Genomic DNA, 16,938 nt, shown 5'->3' with positions numbered 1-16,938 from the left:
CTATCACCTTTTGTGATTGTTCAAGTAAAGATATTCAGATACAAATTATTGAAATAATCCATTTTTAGGTAGAGCATATGTGTAATGGCCCCGGTGGACAAGGATCAGAATCCTGAATTCGAACTAACGACCAGTGGATTCTGTTCCTGTTGAGGGAAGCAACTTTTACAAATCAATACTGGGAAGGACATGTTGTTTTGCAAAATGGGGCAGACAAAAGACCCTTTTGATAAAAGCCCATTACGTTAAAATCAGTACAGGTCAATGGTCTGTTTGTTTGAAATTGTTGTTTAACGCCGCATTCAGCAATATTTCAGCTATATGTCGGCTGTATTTAAATAATCGAGTCTGGACCAGACAATCCATTGCGACCAACAGCATGATCATCGATCTACGCAACTGGGATAAGATGACATGTTCAGCAAGTCTGACGACCCGGTCCCGTTAATCGCCTCTAAGGACAAACATGGGTTGCTGAAGACCAGTTCTAACCAGCATCTTCTGGGATCCGTAGGTCAAAATCCCAGCTGGACATAATTCCCTTAGGATAAGAGTTTCACACGGATAAACGCCATTCTTTTTTAAAGAAAGTATATAAAATTCACAGCAGTTACTGAAAAAAGACACTGTATGGACATTCCAAACTGATGCCAGATCATCATCAGTTGAAAAACGAAATTCCTAAATGGGTAGTTTGCTGTCACTTCTGTCTACAAATAAGTTTGCCGTTTCATCTTCATCTTTCATGAGTTCTCTTTGCTTACTTGGTTGGGGTGTGTGTGGTGGCAGGATAGCCTAGTGTTTAAAGCATTCACTTGTCGCACCGAAGCAACCCACATGGGTACAGTTTTGGAAGCCTACTTTTGGTGTCCCCCGTCGTGCTAAAAGCAACGTTAATCCATACTCACTCACTCCATTCCTAAAGTGACTGAAATGTGTGGAAGCCATTTCTTGTGATCGCCTTGGTCATACTGTTGAAACCATCGATTGACATCCAGGCAACATGATACTAATCCAGTACGTCACTATGGCAACACCCTCCCTCATGGCACTACGATGACAGCACTGTGACACGTGGGCCCTCGTAAATGGGTGATTACATCATCATTAAGTATTGCAATTTTTCAATATTCTGAAAATTATTTTTTCCACGGAAACAACTTCATAAACTTAGTAAAAGGTTTTAGGCATTGGCAAGACTCAAAACATGATCTCATGACAGCAACAACAGTGAAGTATTATGAGCAATACATGACAACCGGAAGTGAAATATATCATGAGTTATTCAGCAGTTTCACTGATGCAGATAAAAAGGCTACCACCAGAGTTGGTCGCTGCATTTGAAAATGAGGACTTTGTTGCAAAGCCGTCTCGCGTATAGTCTAATGCTGTCATCATGGACATTACTCTAGAGACAACCAACACAAAGGTACTGAAGGGTGCTGGAGGGAGAATTGGCTGGACGCTTGGAGGTTCAGCTCCTGCAAGATGATTTCTGGTTTGTCCCATGACTTCACAGTACTCCACGAGGTTCCAAAATATTATACGTCATAATGGTTAGATTGACACAAACAAGACGCCTCAGGCGCCTTAGGAAGGTAGAATACAGATATGAAATAGATGTCACGGATGTTTGACAGAGCCTATACAATAATCAGTTTGAGCTTCTCTGCAGAGTCTTCTGCTCATCTGGTGAACTTTGGCGTCACCACTTCAACTTTCATTGCAGTCTGCTTCGTGTCTCCTGAAGGATGTCAACAAAATGAGTCAATATGATCCAATCCCAAGGCCAGCAATGTGTTTAAATGGCATGGTACATCACAAGGCTGTAACCACGGAGAGGCGATGTAACTGAGAAGGCAGTGAATGTAAAAAAAACCCAACAAACCCGAAAGTGCCTCTCAAGCGAGATCTTTCCCCTGAAAATGTTCCAGTGACAGAACAAGTCAGATGGAAGAACTTGTGACAAAGTGACAGTAATTCATGCTTCACTGCGGCATGGTATCTCAGTGGGCTAGCACTATAAAACCAGCTTAAGTCTGGGCTAGTACAAGCAGCCGCACACACACATACACACGCATGCACGTTGTCATATGAGCGAAATATTCTCAAGCACGACGTTAAACCCAATTTCACCTCACCTCACCTTAGTGCGTGATGGGCATACGTCAGTACAGATGCTGTGTACATCTATCTACCTTCCAGAGACATGGCAGAGAGCTTTTATGGATATGCAGTTTACAACTGCAGCACACTCCCAGTTAGTGATGTACACATGATCTGTGATAAGTATATGGATGACAGCATCAAAGGTTAGATCCGTTCAAAGAGAGATGAAGACCAAGGCCATTTCTACCATGTGAAAGCAGCTGTAGCTATTAAGAACTTTGAACAGCTTAGCCTTGGCTCAACAGAAGATGATAATCGTTAGTCGTTAGTTAGTCTCGATTATGATGGCCCTGATGTGAGTTTGAGTAGAAAGGAAGGAAAGGGGAATGTAACACTGCATGTCCGGAACACTGGCATGTCCTGTTAGTCGCCTCTAGAGGGTTGGGGTCTAAAGCACTGATTTGTTTCAAAACGCCATCACTTCACAGACTGTCATCATGGGTTTTCAGAATCACTAATAACAGGGCATTATATTTTACCACAAGAGAAAATGTGGTTATGCTGATTTGGGTTCCCCACTTTAATAGGTGACCTTTGCTGCTCAACTATTACACACACGCACATACACGCACGCACACACAGACGTGGGATATTGCTGAATATATAAACAAAAAACACAAACTCTACACACCGAAGGCCTGGGTTCGAATCTCACTACAGCTAAAATATGTCCAACTAACTACTTGAGTCCCCACCGTGCTAAGATCTCTTAATAAAAGCAGCGTAAAACTAAATTCACTCACTTACTTTAAATGATAATACCCGTGAATTGTTGTTGTTTTTTTAACTCCATGCGAGATGGACATTCTGGAGGCTGCACAATATGTAATCATTGTCACCTTACTGACATCATCTTGTCAGATGGTCAAACAATGACAGCAGTGGGACTCATGGACCCTCCTCGTAAATGAGGCTTTACAGTTACGCCTCACGTACGGAAACTGACACATCATAATATTTTCGTATGAGTATTCCCCGAGAAAATTTCGTTTTGTCGGAGACGTATGGAATCCGAGAAGGGACATTGTCGCGTTGTAGCCCTCTCAAATACAAGCAAAATGAGGCAAAATTAACCAAAGCGCGACAATGCGACAACGCGACATTTCGCCCATTTGTCGCACTGTCGCGAGGTCGCATGTCGCATTTTGAATAATACTTTTCTATTCCTCCAAAGGGCGACAATGCGACATAGCGACAATTTTCAAGGTCAAAATATGTCGCGTTGTCGCATTGTCGCGCTTTGGTTAATTTTGCCTCATTTTGCTTGTATTTGCTCCATCCCAATCCCTGTATTCAATATATCATTATCAGTATATTTACAGCATGGCAAAGAAACAATTTGACACATGCAGATCCCTGTCATTTTTCCAAAGTAAAATTTATAATGCATTTTCTTTCACATTTGCAAAACAACAAACAATTTCTTGTATCTTTGAGTCATTCTGTCACCTGAACTTGCATACAGTCATCCCTTGGACTTGGAAGAGAATAAAATTAATAAGCCTACCAACTAGTTTACAAAGTATTTATATTAGTACCTCAAGTATTTATACACATGCATTTTACATTGCATAAAGCCAATTGTCTCTATTGAATATTTTGTAACTATTCCAAATTAAAAAACTCTTTTTTACATATCAATATTGATATTTGTTAGAAACTATTTAATCTCAAATAGTTCCTAACAAATATAAATATATTGAATATGTAAGTTTTTATTTTGGAATAGTTACAAAATATTGCTGCAGCATAAGAAATGTATTTAGAAAATAAATAACAAATTAAACAAACAAATATATTCTAATTTGGAATTACATACTTTAATTGAAAAGGGAAATGACAGTCAATGTGGCCAAATATGAATAGAACATCAACTTGATAAAGTTGGTAACACACGGCTGTTTTATGAATAGCAGTATATTAATTAATAGTTTTATCAATTCAATATAAATACAGATTACTCAAATGCATTTTACGTTAACCATGTCATTGATTCCCGAAATATGTTTTGTGACAAACACTGTCCGCGATACTGAAAAGAAACACGTTTAGCGATAGAACTGCACTGGTTGTCAAAATTATTATAGCTAAAGAAAGGTACTCATATGTTTTCGAATTTCGAATCACCGGAAATCTGGTGATGTGACGGATATGTCAACCCGTCATGTGTATTTCTTACTAGAATACACGGGTTTTGCTCGGTTAAGTATGTTACTTGTCCGTTTTTTATGATGAAAAGGGAGGAAACTCCAGTTTTGTTGTGAATTGTGAGGAGCGCCATGTAACACTCACTGCGAATAAAGAAGAATGTTTAACTCCCCAAAACGGGTTGAGGTTTATGTGTTCACAAGTAAGACAGCAACACAGCTGTCACAGTAGCGGAAGTAGCTCCTCGCGAGACTTCAGGGCCCTTATACGGTCGAGGTATCTCGAGTGTCGATCACCAAACAAATCCAGTTCCTCTCAACCCGGGCAAACTATATTATACAAAGCCTGACCGTCATTGACTGGTTTACGTTTTTCTAGACCCAGCCCGCAACACCGTGACAACTCGCGGTATCTCCTGCACTGGTGGGTAGTCAGTCACTTAGACTAAGGCTTAGTCTCTGAATATATATAATTTTGATAGTAACAAACAAGCCCATTTAAATTGAAAAGGAGCCCTAGGGAGACCAGAGATTCTGGGGAAATCTAGACTTGCTTCGTTTAGGGCTTTAGCACTACAGGGAAGGCTAGGCTGTAGGGAAAATAATGTGGTTCAGGGACTGTGAGACAGACTATCAGTCACTGTGTACAGCCCCGCTCTGTCGGTCTCAGACATGGACGCGCTAAGCGACGCTGCAGCCGCGTATGAAGGAAAATGGGAAATACTCCTTGCAGGAACCACAGGCTTCGAGGAATTCAGTGACGCCATAGGTTCGTTTTTTACTTGATGATTGTGTTTGATCTTAATATAACAATCATGCCACGCACGCGCATTAGTGAAACCTTGAATTTCTGTTGAATGGTTTACAATTATTGTCCTCAGTGCTGACACTATGCCACTTTAAACATCCTGCTTGAACAAATGACCTGGTACATGTTTTGTTCTTGTTTAACTTGAAGGCACAATGTCACACATTTTCGACAATATGCTTGCCTATATTTATATATTGGGGTCATATGTATCATCCCTTACGACTTGCCTAAATCGATAATTGAAACTTCGAGGCGAACAGCTTCACACTTGCCGTGTGGAATGCAAACGATTGCTCCATACATCGAAAACAGTCGCAAGCGGTGTTGTCGGCGTTTGTCGCACTGACTTCAATCAATGCGTTATAGGATATTCCTAAAGAGCGCCCCAACGGACATAACACTAAGGGGTTCACTTGAAATAATGCAACGTTGAATTAATTCATTCGAACTTTGTAATTTCATACTGTAATTTAAATACGTAATTTTTATGGAATAAATTATATGGTAGCTCCTCTGATTGCTGATTATTATTGAGAGAGATGCATTGTTATGTATTGTTAGAGAGGTGTGGTGTGCCTTTAAATATAAAATACCGAGGAATACAATCTGATGATTGACATTGTGAGCATCGATTTATAGTGGGAATACCATGACATGCCTCAACAAAATCAACGTTTGACCACCCGATCCAGTTAGTCAAGTATGACTGGTTGTGTTTTCGTTTGTAATTATTTAGTATGTAAGCATGTGGTTGACAGGCCGAATTTAATTTTATTGAGACTCCCCACTCACTCAAACCTTAATTCACATTTTACTAAGACTTCATAACGTCTCAGCATGGCATGGTACATCACAAGGCTGTAACCACGGAGAGGCGATGTAACTGAGAAGGCTGTGAATGTGAAAAAACCCCAACAAACCCGAAAGTGCCTCTCAAGCGAGATCTTTCCCCTGAAAATGTTCCAGTGACAGAACAAGTCAGATGGAAGAACTTGTGACAAAGTGACAGTAATTCATGCTTCACTGCGGCATGGTATCTCAGTGGGCTAGCACTATAAAACCAGCTTAAGTCTGGGCTAGTACAAGCACATACACACGCATGCACGTTGTCATATGAGCGAAATATTCTCAAGCACGACGTTAAACCCAATTTCACTCACCTCACCTCAATTTAAATGGGCTTGTTTGTTACTATCAAATTATATGTATTCAGAGACTAAGCGTTAGTCTAGCGGGATAGCTTCGCGCGTTAGAAGGACCGACGTCGTGAAGCAGAAAAATGCCGTATCTCTTCTGTGGGTCTTTGGGCATGTACCACTGGTCTAGATCATTGGACATGTACTACTTATCTGAGTCATTGGGCATATACTACTCGTCTGAGTCATTTGGCATGTAATACTTGTCCGGGTCATTGGCAAGTAGAACCTGTCTGGATCATTGGGTATGCATCAAGTGTTCGCGTTACTGGGAATGTAGAACTTGTCCGAATGAGTTGGCATGTAGAACTCCACCGAGTTATTGGCTATGTAACACTTGTCCAGGTCAATGGGTATGTAGCACCTGTCCGGGTCAATGGGCATGTAGCACTTGTCCGGGTCATTGGGCATGTAGCACATGTCCGGGTTATTGGGCATGTAGCGCTTGTCCGGGTAATTGGCTATGTAAAGCTTGTATGGGTAAATAGGCATGTAGAACTCCTCAGAGTTATTGGGCATGTAGCGTTTGTATGGGTGATTGGGCATGTGGAACCTGTCCGGACCATTGGGCATGTAGAATTCGTCCGGACCATTGGGCATGTAGCACTTGTCCAGGTCATTGGGCATGTAGAACTCGTCTGGGCCATTGGGCATGTAGAGCTTGTCCTGGTCATTGGGCATGTAGCACATGTCCGGGTCATTGGGCATGTAGCGCTTGTCCAGGTCATTGGCTATGCAACACTTGTATGGGTAATTAGACATGTAGAACTCCTCAGAGTTATTTGGCATGTAGCAGTTGTCCAGGTCATTGGGCATGTAACAATTGTCCAGGTTTTTGGGTATGTAACAACCGTGATGGTAATAAGGCATGTAGAACGTGTCCGGACCATTGGGCATGTAAAACTTGTCCTGGTCATTGGGTATGTAACACTTGTATGAGTAATGGAGCATGTAGAACTTGTCCGGACCATTGGGCATGTAAAACTTGTCAAGGTCATTGGGTATGTAACACTTGTATGGGTAATGGAGCATGTAGAACGTGTCCGGACCATTGGGCATATAAAACTTGTCCAGGTCATTGGGTATGTAACACTTGTATGAGTAATGGAGCATGTAGAACTTGTCCGGACCATTGGGCATGTAGAACTTGTCCGGACCATTGGGCATGTAAAACTTGTCCAGGTCATTGGGTATGTAACACTTGTATGAGTAATGGAGCATGTAGAACTTGTCCGGACCATTGGGCATGTAAAACTTGTCCAGGTCATTGGGTATGTAACACTTGTATGAGTAATGGAGCATGTAGAACTTGTCATTGTAGAACTTGTCCAGACCATTGGGCATGTAAAATGGAGCTTTGTCCAGGTCATTGGGTATGTAACACTTGTATGAGTAATGGAGCATGTAGAACTTGTCCGGACCATTGGGCATGTAAAACTTGTCCAGGTCATTGGGTATGTAACACTTGTATGAGTAATGGAGCATGTAGAACTTGTCCGGACCATTGGGCATGTAAAACTTGTCCAGGTCATTGGGTATGTAACACTTGTATGAGTAATGGAGCATGTAGAACTTGTCCGGACCATTGGGCATGTAGAATTCGTTCGGACCATTGGGCATGTAGCACTTGTCCAGGTCATTGGGCATGTAACACTTGTATGAGTAATGGAGCATGTAGAACTTGTCATGTAAAACGGACCATTGGACATGTAAAACTTGTCCAGGTCATTGGGCATATGTAACACTTGTATGAGTAATGGAGCATGTAGAACTTGTCCGGACCATTGGGCATGTAAAACTTGTCCAGGTCATTGGGTATGTAACACTTGTATGAGTAATGGAGCATGTAGAACTTGTCCGGACCTTTGGGCATGTAAAACTTGTCCAGGTCATTGGGTATGTAACACTTGTATGAGTAATGGAGCATGTAGAACTTGTCTGGACCATTGGGCATGTAAAACTTGTCCAGGTCATTGGGCATGGAACACTTGTATGATGTAAAACTTCCAGGTCATTGGGTATGCATTGTAGAACTTAGAACTTGTCCGGACCATTGGGCATGTAGAATTCGCCCGGACTATTGGGCATGTATCACTTGTCCAGGTCTTGGGCATGTAGAACTTGTCTGGGTCATTGGTCATGTAGAGCTTGTCTGGGTCATTTGGCATGTAGTACTTGTCCATGCCATTGGGCATGTAGCACTTGTCTTGGTCATTTCGCATGTAGAACTTCTACGGGTCATTGGGTATGTAACGCGTGTGTGGGTCATTGGCATGCAGTATTTGTCTGGGTCATTGGGCATGTAGGATTTATCCTGGTCATTGGACATGCAGTACTTGTCCTGGTCATTGAGCATGCAGTACTTGCACTGGTCACTGGGTATGTAGCGCTTGTCCTGGTCATAGGCATGTAGTCCTTGTCCAGGCCATTGGGTATGTAGCGCTTGTCCTGGTCATAGGCATGAAGTGCTTGTCCAGGCCATTGGGTATGTATCGCTTGTCCTGGTCATAGACATGTAGTGCTTGTCCAGGCCATTGGGCATGTAGCACTTGTCAGGGTCATTTCGCATGTACAACTTCTACGGGTCATTGGGCATGTAGCACTTGTTTGGGTCACTGGGCATGTAGCACTTGTTTGGGTCATTGGTCATGTAGAACTTCTCCTGGTCATCAGGTATGTTGTGCGTGTGTGGGCCATTGGGCATGCAGTACTTGTCCTGGTCATTGGGCATGTAGTACTTGTCTGGGTCATTTGGCATGTAGCGCTTGTCCTGGTCATTGGACATGCAGCACTTGTCTTGGTCATTGGCCATGTAGTACTTGTCTGGGTCATTAGGTATGTAGCGCTTGTCCTGGTCATTGGGCATGCAGTACTTGTGTGGGTCATTGGGCATGTAGTGCTTGTCCTGGTCATTGGACATGCAGTACTTTTCTTGGTCATTGGACATGTAACGCTTGTCCTGGTCATTGGACATGCAGTAGTTTTCTGGGTCATTGGGCATGCAGTACTTGTCCTGGTCATTGGGCATGCAGTTCTTGTCTGGGTCATTTGGCATGTAGCGCTTGTCCTGGTCATTGGACATGCAGCACTTGTCTTGGTCATTGGCCATGTAGTACTTGTCTGAGTCCGTTGACATGTAGCTTGTCTTGGTCATTGGGCATGCAGTACTTGTCTGGGTCATTTGGCATGTAGCGCTTGTCCTGGTCATTGGACATGCAGCACTTGTCTTGGTCATTGGCCATGTAGTACTTGTCTGGGTCATTGGGCATGCAGTACTTGTCCTGGTCATTAGGCATGCAGTACTTGTCTGGGTCATTAGGTATGTAGCGCTTGTCCTGGTCATTGGGCATGCAGTACTTGTGTGGGTCATTGGGCATGTAGTGCTTGTCCTGGTCATTGGACATGCAGTACTTTTCTTGGTCATTGGACATGTAGCGCTTGTCCTGGTCATTGGACATGCAGTACTTTTCTGGGTCATTGGGCATGCAGTACTTGTCCTGGTCATTGGGCATGCAGTACTTGTCTGGGTCATTTGGCATGTAGCGCTTGTCCTGGTCATTGGACATGCAGCACTTGTCTTGGTCATTGGCCATGTAGTACTTGTCTGGGTCCGTTGACATGTAGCGCTTGTCTTGGTCATTGGGCATGCAGTACTTGTCTGGGTCATTTGGCATGTAGCGCTTGTCCTGGTCATTGGACATGCAGCACTTGTCTTGGTCATTGGGCCATGTAGTACTTGTCTGGGTCATTGGGCATGCAGTACTTGTCCTGGTCATTAGGCATGCAGTACTTGTCTGGGTCATTAGGTATGTAGCGCTTGTCCTGGTCATTGGGCATGCAGTACTTGTGTGGGTCATTGGGCATGTAGTGCTTGTCCTGGTCATTGGACATGCAGTACTTTTCTTGGTCATTGGACATGTAGCGCTTGTCCTGGTCATTGGACATGCAGTACTTTTCTGGGTCATTGGGCATGCAGTACTTGTCCTGGTCATTGGACATGCAGCACTTGTCTTGGTCATTGGCCATGTAGTAGTTGTCTGGGTCACTGGACATGCAGTACTTGTCTGGGTCATTGGGCATGTAGCACTTGTCCTGGTCATTGGACATGCAGTACTTACACTGGTCACTGGGTATGTAGCGCTTGTCCTGGTCATAGGCATGTAGTCCTTGTCCAGGCCATTGGGTATGTAGCGCTTGTCCTGGTCATAGGCATGTAGTGCTTGTCCAGGCCATTGGGTATGTAGCGCTTGTCCCGGTCATTGACATGTAGTGCTTGTCCAGGCCATTGGGCATGTAGCACTTGTCAGGGTCATTTCGCTTGTACAACTTTTACGGGTCATTGGGCATGTAGCACTTGTTTGGGTCACTGGGCATGTAGCACTTGTTTGGGTCATTGGTCATGTAGAACTTCTCCTGGTCATTAGGTATGATGTGCGTGTGTGGGCCATTGGGGATGCAGTACTTGTCCTGGTCATTGGGCATGTAGTACTTGTCTGGATCGGTTGACATGTAGCGCTTGTCTTGGTCATTGGGCATGCAGTACTTGTCTGGGTCATTTGGCATGTAGCGCTTGTCCTGGTCATTGGACATGCAGCACTTGTCTTGGTCATTGGCCATGTAGTACTTGTCTGGGTCATTGGGCATGCGGTACTTGTCCTGGGTCATTGGGCATGTAGCGCTTGTCCTGGTCATTGGGCATGCAGTACTTGTCCTGGTCAATTGGCATGCAGTACTTGTCTGGGTCATTAGGCTTGTAGCGCTTGTCCTGGTCATTGGGCATGCAGTACTTGTGTGGGTCATTGGGCATGTAGTGCTTGTCCTGGTCATTGGGCATGAAGTAGCTGTCTGGGTCATTGGGCATGTAAAACTTGTCCAGGTCATTGGGTATGTAACACTTGTATGAGTAATGGAGCATGTAGAAACTTGTCCGGACCATTGGGCATGTAAAACTTGTCCAGGTCATTGGGTATGTAATACTTGTATGAGTAATGTAGCATGTAGAACTTGTCCGGACCATTGGGCATGTATCACTTGTCCAGGTCTTGGGCATGTAGAACTTGTTTGGGTCATTGGTCATGTAGAGCTTGTCTGGGTCATTTGGCATGTAGTACTTGTCCATGCCATTGGGCATGTAGCACTTGTCTTGGTCATTTCGCATGTAGAACTTCTACAGGTCATTGGGTATGTAGCGCGTGTGTGGGTCATTGGCATGCAGTATTTGTCTGGGTCATTGGGCATGTAGGATTTATCCTGGTCATTGGACATGCAGTACTTGTCCTGGTCATTGAGCATGGAGTACTTGCACTGGTCACTGGGTATGTAGCGCTTGTCCTGGTCATAGGCATGTAGTCCTTGTCCAGGCCATTGGGTATGTAGCGCTTGTCCTGGTCATAGGCATGAAGTGCTTGTCCAGGCCATTGGGTATGTAGCGCTTGTCCTGGTCATAGGCATGTAGTGCTTGTCCAGGCCATTGGGCATGTAGCACTTGTCAGGGTCATTTCGCATGTACAACTTCTACGGGTCATTGGGCATGTAGCACTTGTTTTGGTCACTGGGCATGTAGCACTTGTTTGGGTCATTGGTCATGTAGAACTTCTCCTGGTCATCAGGTATGTTGTGCGTGTGTGGGTCATTGGGCATGCAGTACTTGTCTGGGCCATTGGACATGCAGTACTTGTCTGGGTCATTGGGCATGTAGCGCTTGTTCTGGTCATTGGGCATGCAGTACCGCTCTGGGTCATTGGACATGCCGTACTTGTCTGGGTCATTGGGCATGTAGTACTTGTCCTGGTCATTGGACATGCAGTGCTTGTCCTGGTCATTGGGCATGTAGTACTTGTCCTGGTCATTGGGCATGCAGTACTTGTGCGGGTCATTGGGCATGCAGTACTTGTCCTGGTCATTGGGCATGTAGTACTTGTCTTGGTCAGTGGACATGTAGCGCTTGTCTTGGTCATTGGACATGCAGTACTTGTCTGGGTCATTGGGCATGTAGCGCTTGTCTTGGTCATTGGGCATGCAGTACTTGTCTGGGTCATTGGGCATGTAGCGCTTGTCCTGGTCATTGGCCATGTAGTACTTGTCTGGGTCATTGGACATGCAGTACTTATCCTGGGTCATTGGGCATGTAGCGCTTGTCCTGGTCATGGTCATTGGCATGCAGTACTTGTGTGGGTCATTGGGCATGCAGTACTTGTCTGGGTCATTGGACATGCAGCACTTGTCTTGGTCATTGGCCATGTAGTACTTGTCTGGGTCATTGGACATGCAGTACTTATCCTGGGTCATTGGGCATGTAGCGCTTGTCCTGGTCATTGGGCATGCAGTACTTGTGTGGGTCATTGGGCATGCAGTACTTGTCTTGGTCATTGGACATGCAGTACTTGTCTGGATCATTGGACATGCAGTACTTGTCCTGGGTCATTGGGCATGTAGCGCTTGTCCTGGTCATTGGGCATGCAGTACTTGTGCGGGTCATTAGGCATGTAGCGCTTGTCCTGGTCATTGGGCATGCAGTACTTGTCCTTGTTATTGGGCATGCAGTACTTGTCTGGGTCATTGGGCATGTAGCGCTTGTCCGGGCTGCATCACTGTAGGTTGTAACACTCTACGGGTTTTTCCAGGACGTTCTGAAGAAAAACGTAAACTGCAGAGAAATCTGGTATATGTGGTGGAGTACAAGAAGGACGGCGACAACGTGAATGTCACGGTAGAAATGCAGGGGTTCGACCAGCCCATGAACTTCTCGTGGACACCGGGGGTGGAATTCGAGTACGTGGGACTTGATGGCACCAACATGAAGGTACGTATATACCTGCTGGGAGCCATCTGCGTTACTGCAGGATCCTGGTGCAGAAGGTTACGAATCTTTGGACTATTGCCGGTACGGAAGCCATATTGCTGAATGATGGCGGTGGGATGGCCTAATAGTGAAAGCTTCGACACGCTGAAGACCCGCATTTGAATCCCCACATAGGTACAATATGTGAAGACCATTTCTTATGTCCCCCGCCCTGATATTGCTGGAATATTGCTAGAAGCGGCGTAAAACCATACTCACTCACCCATATTGCTGAACAACTATTTAGAGGTCGCGAACGTTTGGTCTTGGTCAGCGTTTCTTTTAATCTTTTTAATCTTTTAGGTGATCAAAAGTATTTATTACGTCATAATCCTTCCGTTTGAATAAAAGTAGGAATTGAACTCTTTCCTGAACCACGATGCTCAAAACGGGTAGAATAATGGGAAACCCAATCTCACAAACTTCATCAATTTTTGTGCTTGATTTAAGAATTCCCATGAGTTGCTGAACGGAGTACTTTGTTACAGAGCACCTTCAGATGGGACGGAAGTGCTTGCCGTGAGGAACACGCCTCTGTTACTGGAATGTGGACCTCGGTCAGAACTGTGGATGGAGATTCAATGACGCTGGTCAGTTACTTGGTAACTTGGTAACAGGTTACTTGTTACTTAAAAACAACACTAGCCCGGTCACAGTTATATAATCCTGAGGCAGTGGGATCATCTGTTGTGATGATCACTCGTTGATATGATGCATGTCAGATCGCCCTGTCAAATACACCGCGGGAGGGTGGGGTAGCCTAGTGGTTACGGCGTTGGCTCGTCACACCGAAATCCCAGGATCGATTCCCAACATGGGTACAATGTGTGAATCCCATTTCTGGTGTCCCGCCGTGATATTGCTGGCGTAAAATCATACTCACTCACTCACTCACTCACTCACTCACTATATAATCCCATACAAAAAACTCTATGGGGGTTCAGATCTGGGGTCCTTTAAGGAAAGATACTTATGGTGCGGTCCCAGTGGAGACCTTGGGAAATCGACCCACTCGACCTCGCAAACTACTCGACCTGTCTCGACCTGGGGGACCCGTGAAGATCCGGGGTAGAATAGGTCTTCAGCAACCCATGTGCTTGCCATAACAAGGCGACTATCTTGTCGTAAGAGGCGACTAACGGGATCGGGTGGTCAGTTTCGCTGACTTGGTTGACAAATGTCATCGGTTCCCAATTGCGCAGATCGATGCTCATGCTGTTGATCACTGGATTGTCTGGTCCAGACTCGATTATTTACAGACCGCCGCCATATAGCTGGAATATTGCTGAGTGCGGCGTAAAACTAAACTCACTCACTCACTCACTCGACCTGGGGGGGTATCTCGACCTCACAACGACCTCAAAACGACCTCGTAAGGACCTTGTAAGTACATGTATATGAGTATCAAGTTCTACTTCTCAGTTTCACTGTCCTTGCTGAGAGTCCTGAACATGTGACTGATCCTCTGAGGTGTATGTAGGGTTCAAGAGACCGCTTGGCAGGTACAGAGATATACCTGCTGCAGCACTGGAGTCAAAGCTGGGGAAGATACCAGCCTGTCCGCTGCTTTGCGGCGTGTTGGAGAGGGTGGTGTGCTCAGGGTGGACCTCTGGGTGGCAGCAGGTTGGTGTGGAGATGATGTGCTACCACTGGCTGCCGTTTGGCTTTTATTAAGCAATTGGGAAGATGGCGACCATTTATGCGGTCGGCGCGGACTCGATTAGGTCCAGTTGAGGTCGAGATACGTTGACTTCAGGTCGAGTCGGTCGACTCCAGGTTGAGTCCAAAGTCGAATCCATTTCGAGTTGGTCGACTCAAAGTCGAGTCGAAACCGAGTACAGATCGACTCTAAGACGAACACAGATCGGCATGTCAGGCCAGCTCGCCCTTCAGCTCGACCAACTCGTCCGAATGTCGACCTAAACTCGACCAATTCTCCACCTGGTCTCGACCCCATCTCGGACCGAAGGTCGAGGAGGAAGTCGGAGAAACATTTTGGCATGTCAAAACCATTTCAGAATCTTGGTAGACCTGATTCGATCTGACTCAACCTAACTCGTTCTGAAAGTCGACCAGCCCGACCCCCAACTCGACCTTCAGGTCGAGAAAGTCGAGTAGTGTAAGGTCGCACCATTAGGTGCCTGAGTAACAGCCGGCCTTGATATGGTTGGGGAAAACGGAAAAATAGAGAGTGAGTGAGTTTAGTTTTACGCCGCTTTTACCAATATTCCAGCAATATCAAGGCGGGGGACACCAGAAATGGGCTTCACACATTGTACCAATGTGGGGAATCGAACCCTGGTCTTCGGCGTGACGAGTGAACGCTTTAACCACTAGACTACCCCACCACCCCTCATTGTATCGACTATTGTATTATTTAAATACTCAAATATTTGTTTTCAGACATCTGAGTGCAATGGCGTCAGCATGGTTGAGAAGTTTAAACGTGTGTGATGTCAGCGGAACCACACCCCCATGAAACCCTTGCCGGTCGCCATGTTTGAAATTGTATCATATGACATATGCTTGACTTTAGGTTTTGAAAATAATAAAAAAATTGATATTAGGTTTTGACAATTTCCTTTTATGTGCATCGATATGCTCTATTTTAATATATGTATATATCTAAGCATATATCACAAAATGCTGATGTGACCTTAAATCTTAACTCACTCACTCGCTCAACATTCTCTGAGACTTGCCAGTAGGAACTAGATCATCTACTTTACGCAAAATATCTGATCGCGACACCCAGATTACATCTTCGCATTTGGGCCACTGAAACATATATTTCTTCTTCTCGAAGAAATGTACGTTACCAGATGTTTTCCATGTGTTTCTTAGTAACAGATTAACATAAATACAGGTTAAATAGCTTAAGTAGTAGACAGAGTAAATCTATGTGCACACTGATATAATAACATCAGCTTGACAATATGTTAGTTCAGCACACTGTCAGGAAATGTGTCATGATACTATAAACAAATATGGAGGTTTCCATGGATCTTAATGCAAACAAGAATGGTATAAGTATGAATGAATAGAGTTGTCAACATGTCCTTCAAAAGACAACATTTACTTCGCAAGATATCATACAAGTATCACTGAAATTTCATTTGACAATTCAGTGAAATGTACGTTACCAATTGTAACGTACATTACACTTATTCAGTAACCCCAATACGACGTATTTTGCATAAGATTCACCAAATTGACATTTTTTTCAGAAAGTATGGGCTACAGATGAGGAAACAATGTGTAGATAAAGTAACTTTTGAGATATTTAGTCACCCTCATATTATCCTGACAAAAGACACCCAAAGCACTTACCAAAATTTGTTGATAATCTTTTAAGTCGTAAGATATGGTCGGCTGTCGTACGTTCTAATGACGTACGCAATATGCTTACGTCACTCCACGTGTTTCAAACCATTGGCAAGCTGTTGCACGTTCAGCGCCCCGTTGTTGGCAGTTTGGTATCTGATGGTAACGTACATTACGGTAACGTACATTTCTGTCATGTACAAGTTTGTCCTTATTGATCCCATTTTTTTGTCGAACTTGACACATTTTATGACATATTGTATAAAAACAACTTCATGCATTATTCTAATAATGACCTATATTTATTTAATCTCAAGTTGAGGAACAGTTGGTGGTCACGTACGTTACATCCTTAACCATAACCATTAAATAATGACACATAAAATGAGTGTAGAAACATTAAACGATTCTTATGTAAGAACCAAATATTGTTTTCTTGTAAAGAACATT

At 44.3% G+C, this 16,938-nt stretch overlaps 1 protein-coding gene across 2 annotated transcripts; it reads left to right on the top strand.

Moving 5' to 3' along the window:
- Window positions 1-4,316: 4,316 nt before the first annotated feature.
- LOC124266171 lies at window positions 4,317-15,730 on the top strand. 2 transcript variants are annotated; one of them, XM_046700974.1, is made up of 4 exons: window positions 4,317-4,519; window positions 12,947-13,125; window positions 13,653-13,754; window positions 15,568-15,730. In XM_046700974.1, the coding sequence occupies exons 1-4, from the start codon at window positions 4,477-4,479 to the stop codon at window positions 15,616-15,618; spliced, it is 375 nt and encodes a 124-aa protein (XP_046556930.1). In that variant the 5' UTR covers window positions 4,317-4,476; the 3' UTR covers window positions 15,619-15,730. The 2 variants fall into 2 exon arrangements, with proteins under 2 accessions (XP_046556930.1, XP_046556929.1); XM_046700973.1 differs by lacking the exon at window positions 4,317-4,519 and adding an exon at window positions 4,963-5,085.
- The last annotated feature ends 1,208 nt before the right edge of the window (window positions 15,731-16,938 follow it).

Source organism: Haliotis rubra, unplaced genomic scaffold (assembly GCF_003918875.1).
Source record: "Haliotis rubra isolate DU_JTF1 unplaced genomic scaffold, ASM391887v1 Scf1236, whole genome shotgun sequence".
Taxonomy (NCBI): domain Eukaryota; kingdom Metazoa; phylum Mollusca; class Gastropoda; order Lepetellida; family Haliotidae; genus Haliotis; species Haliotis rubra.
This window is presented reverse-complemented; position numbering and strand designations above follow the sequence as displayed.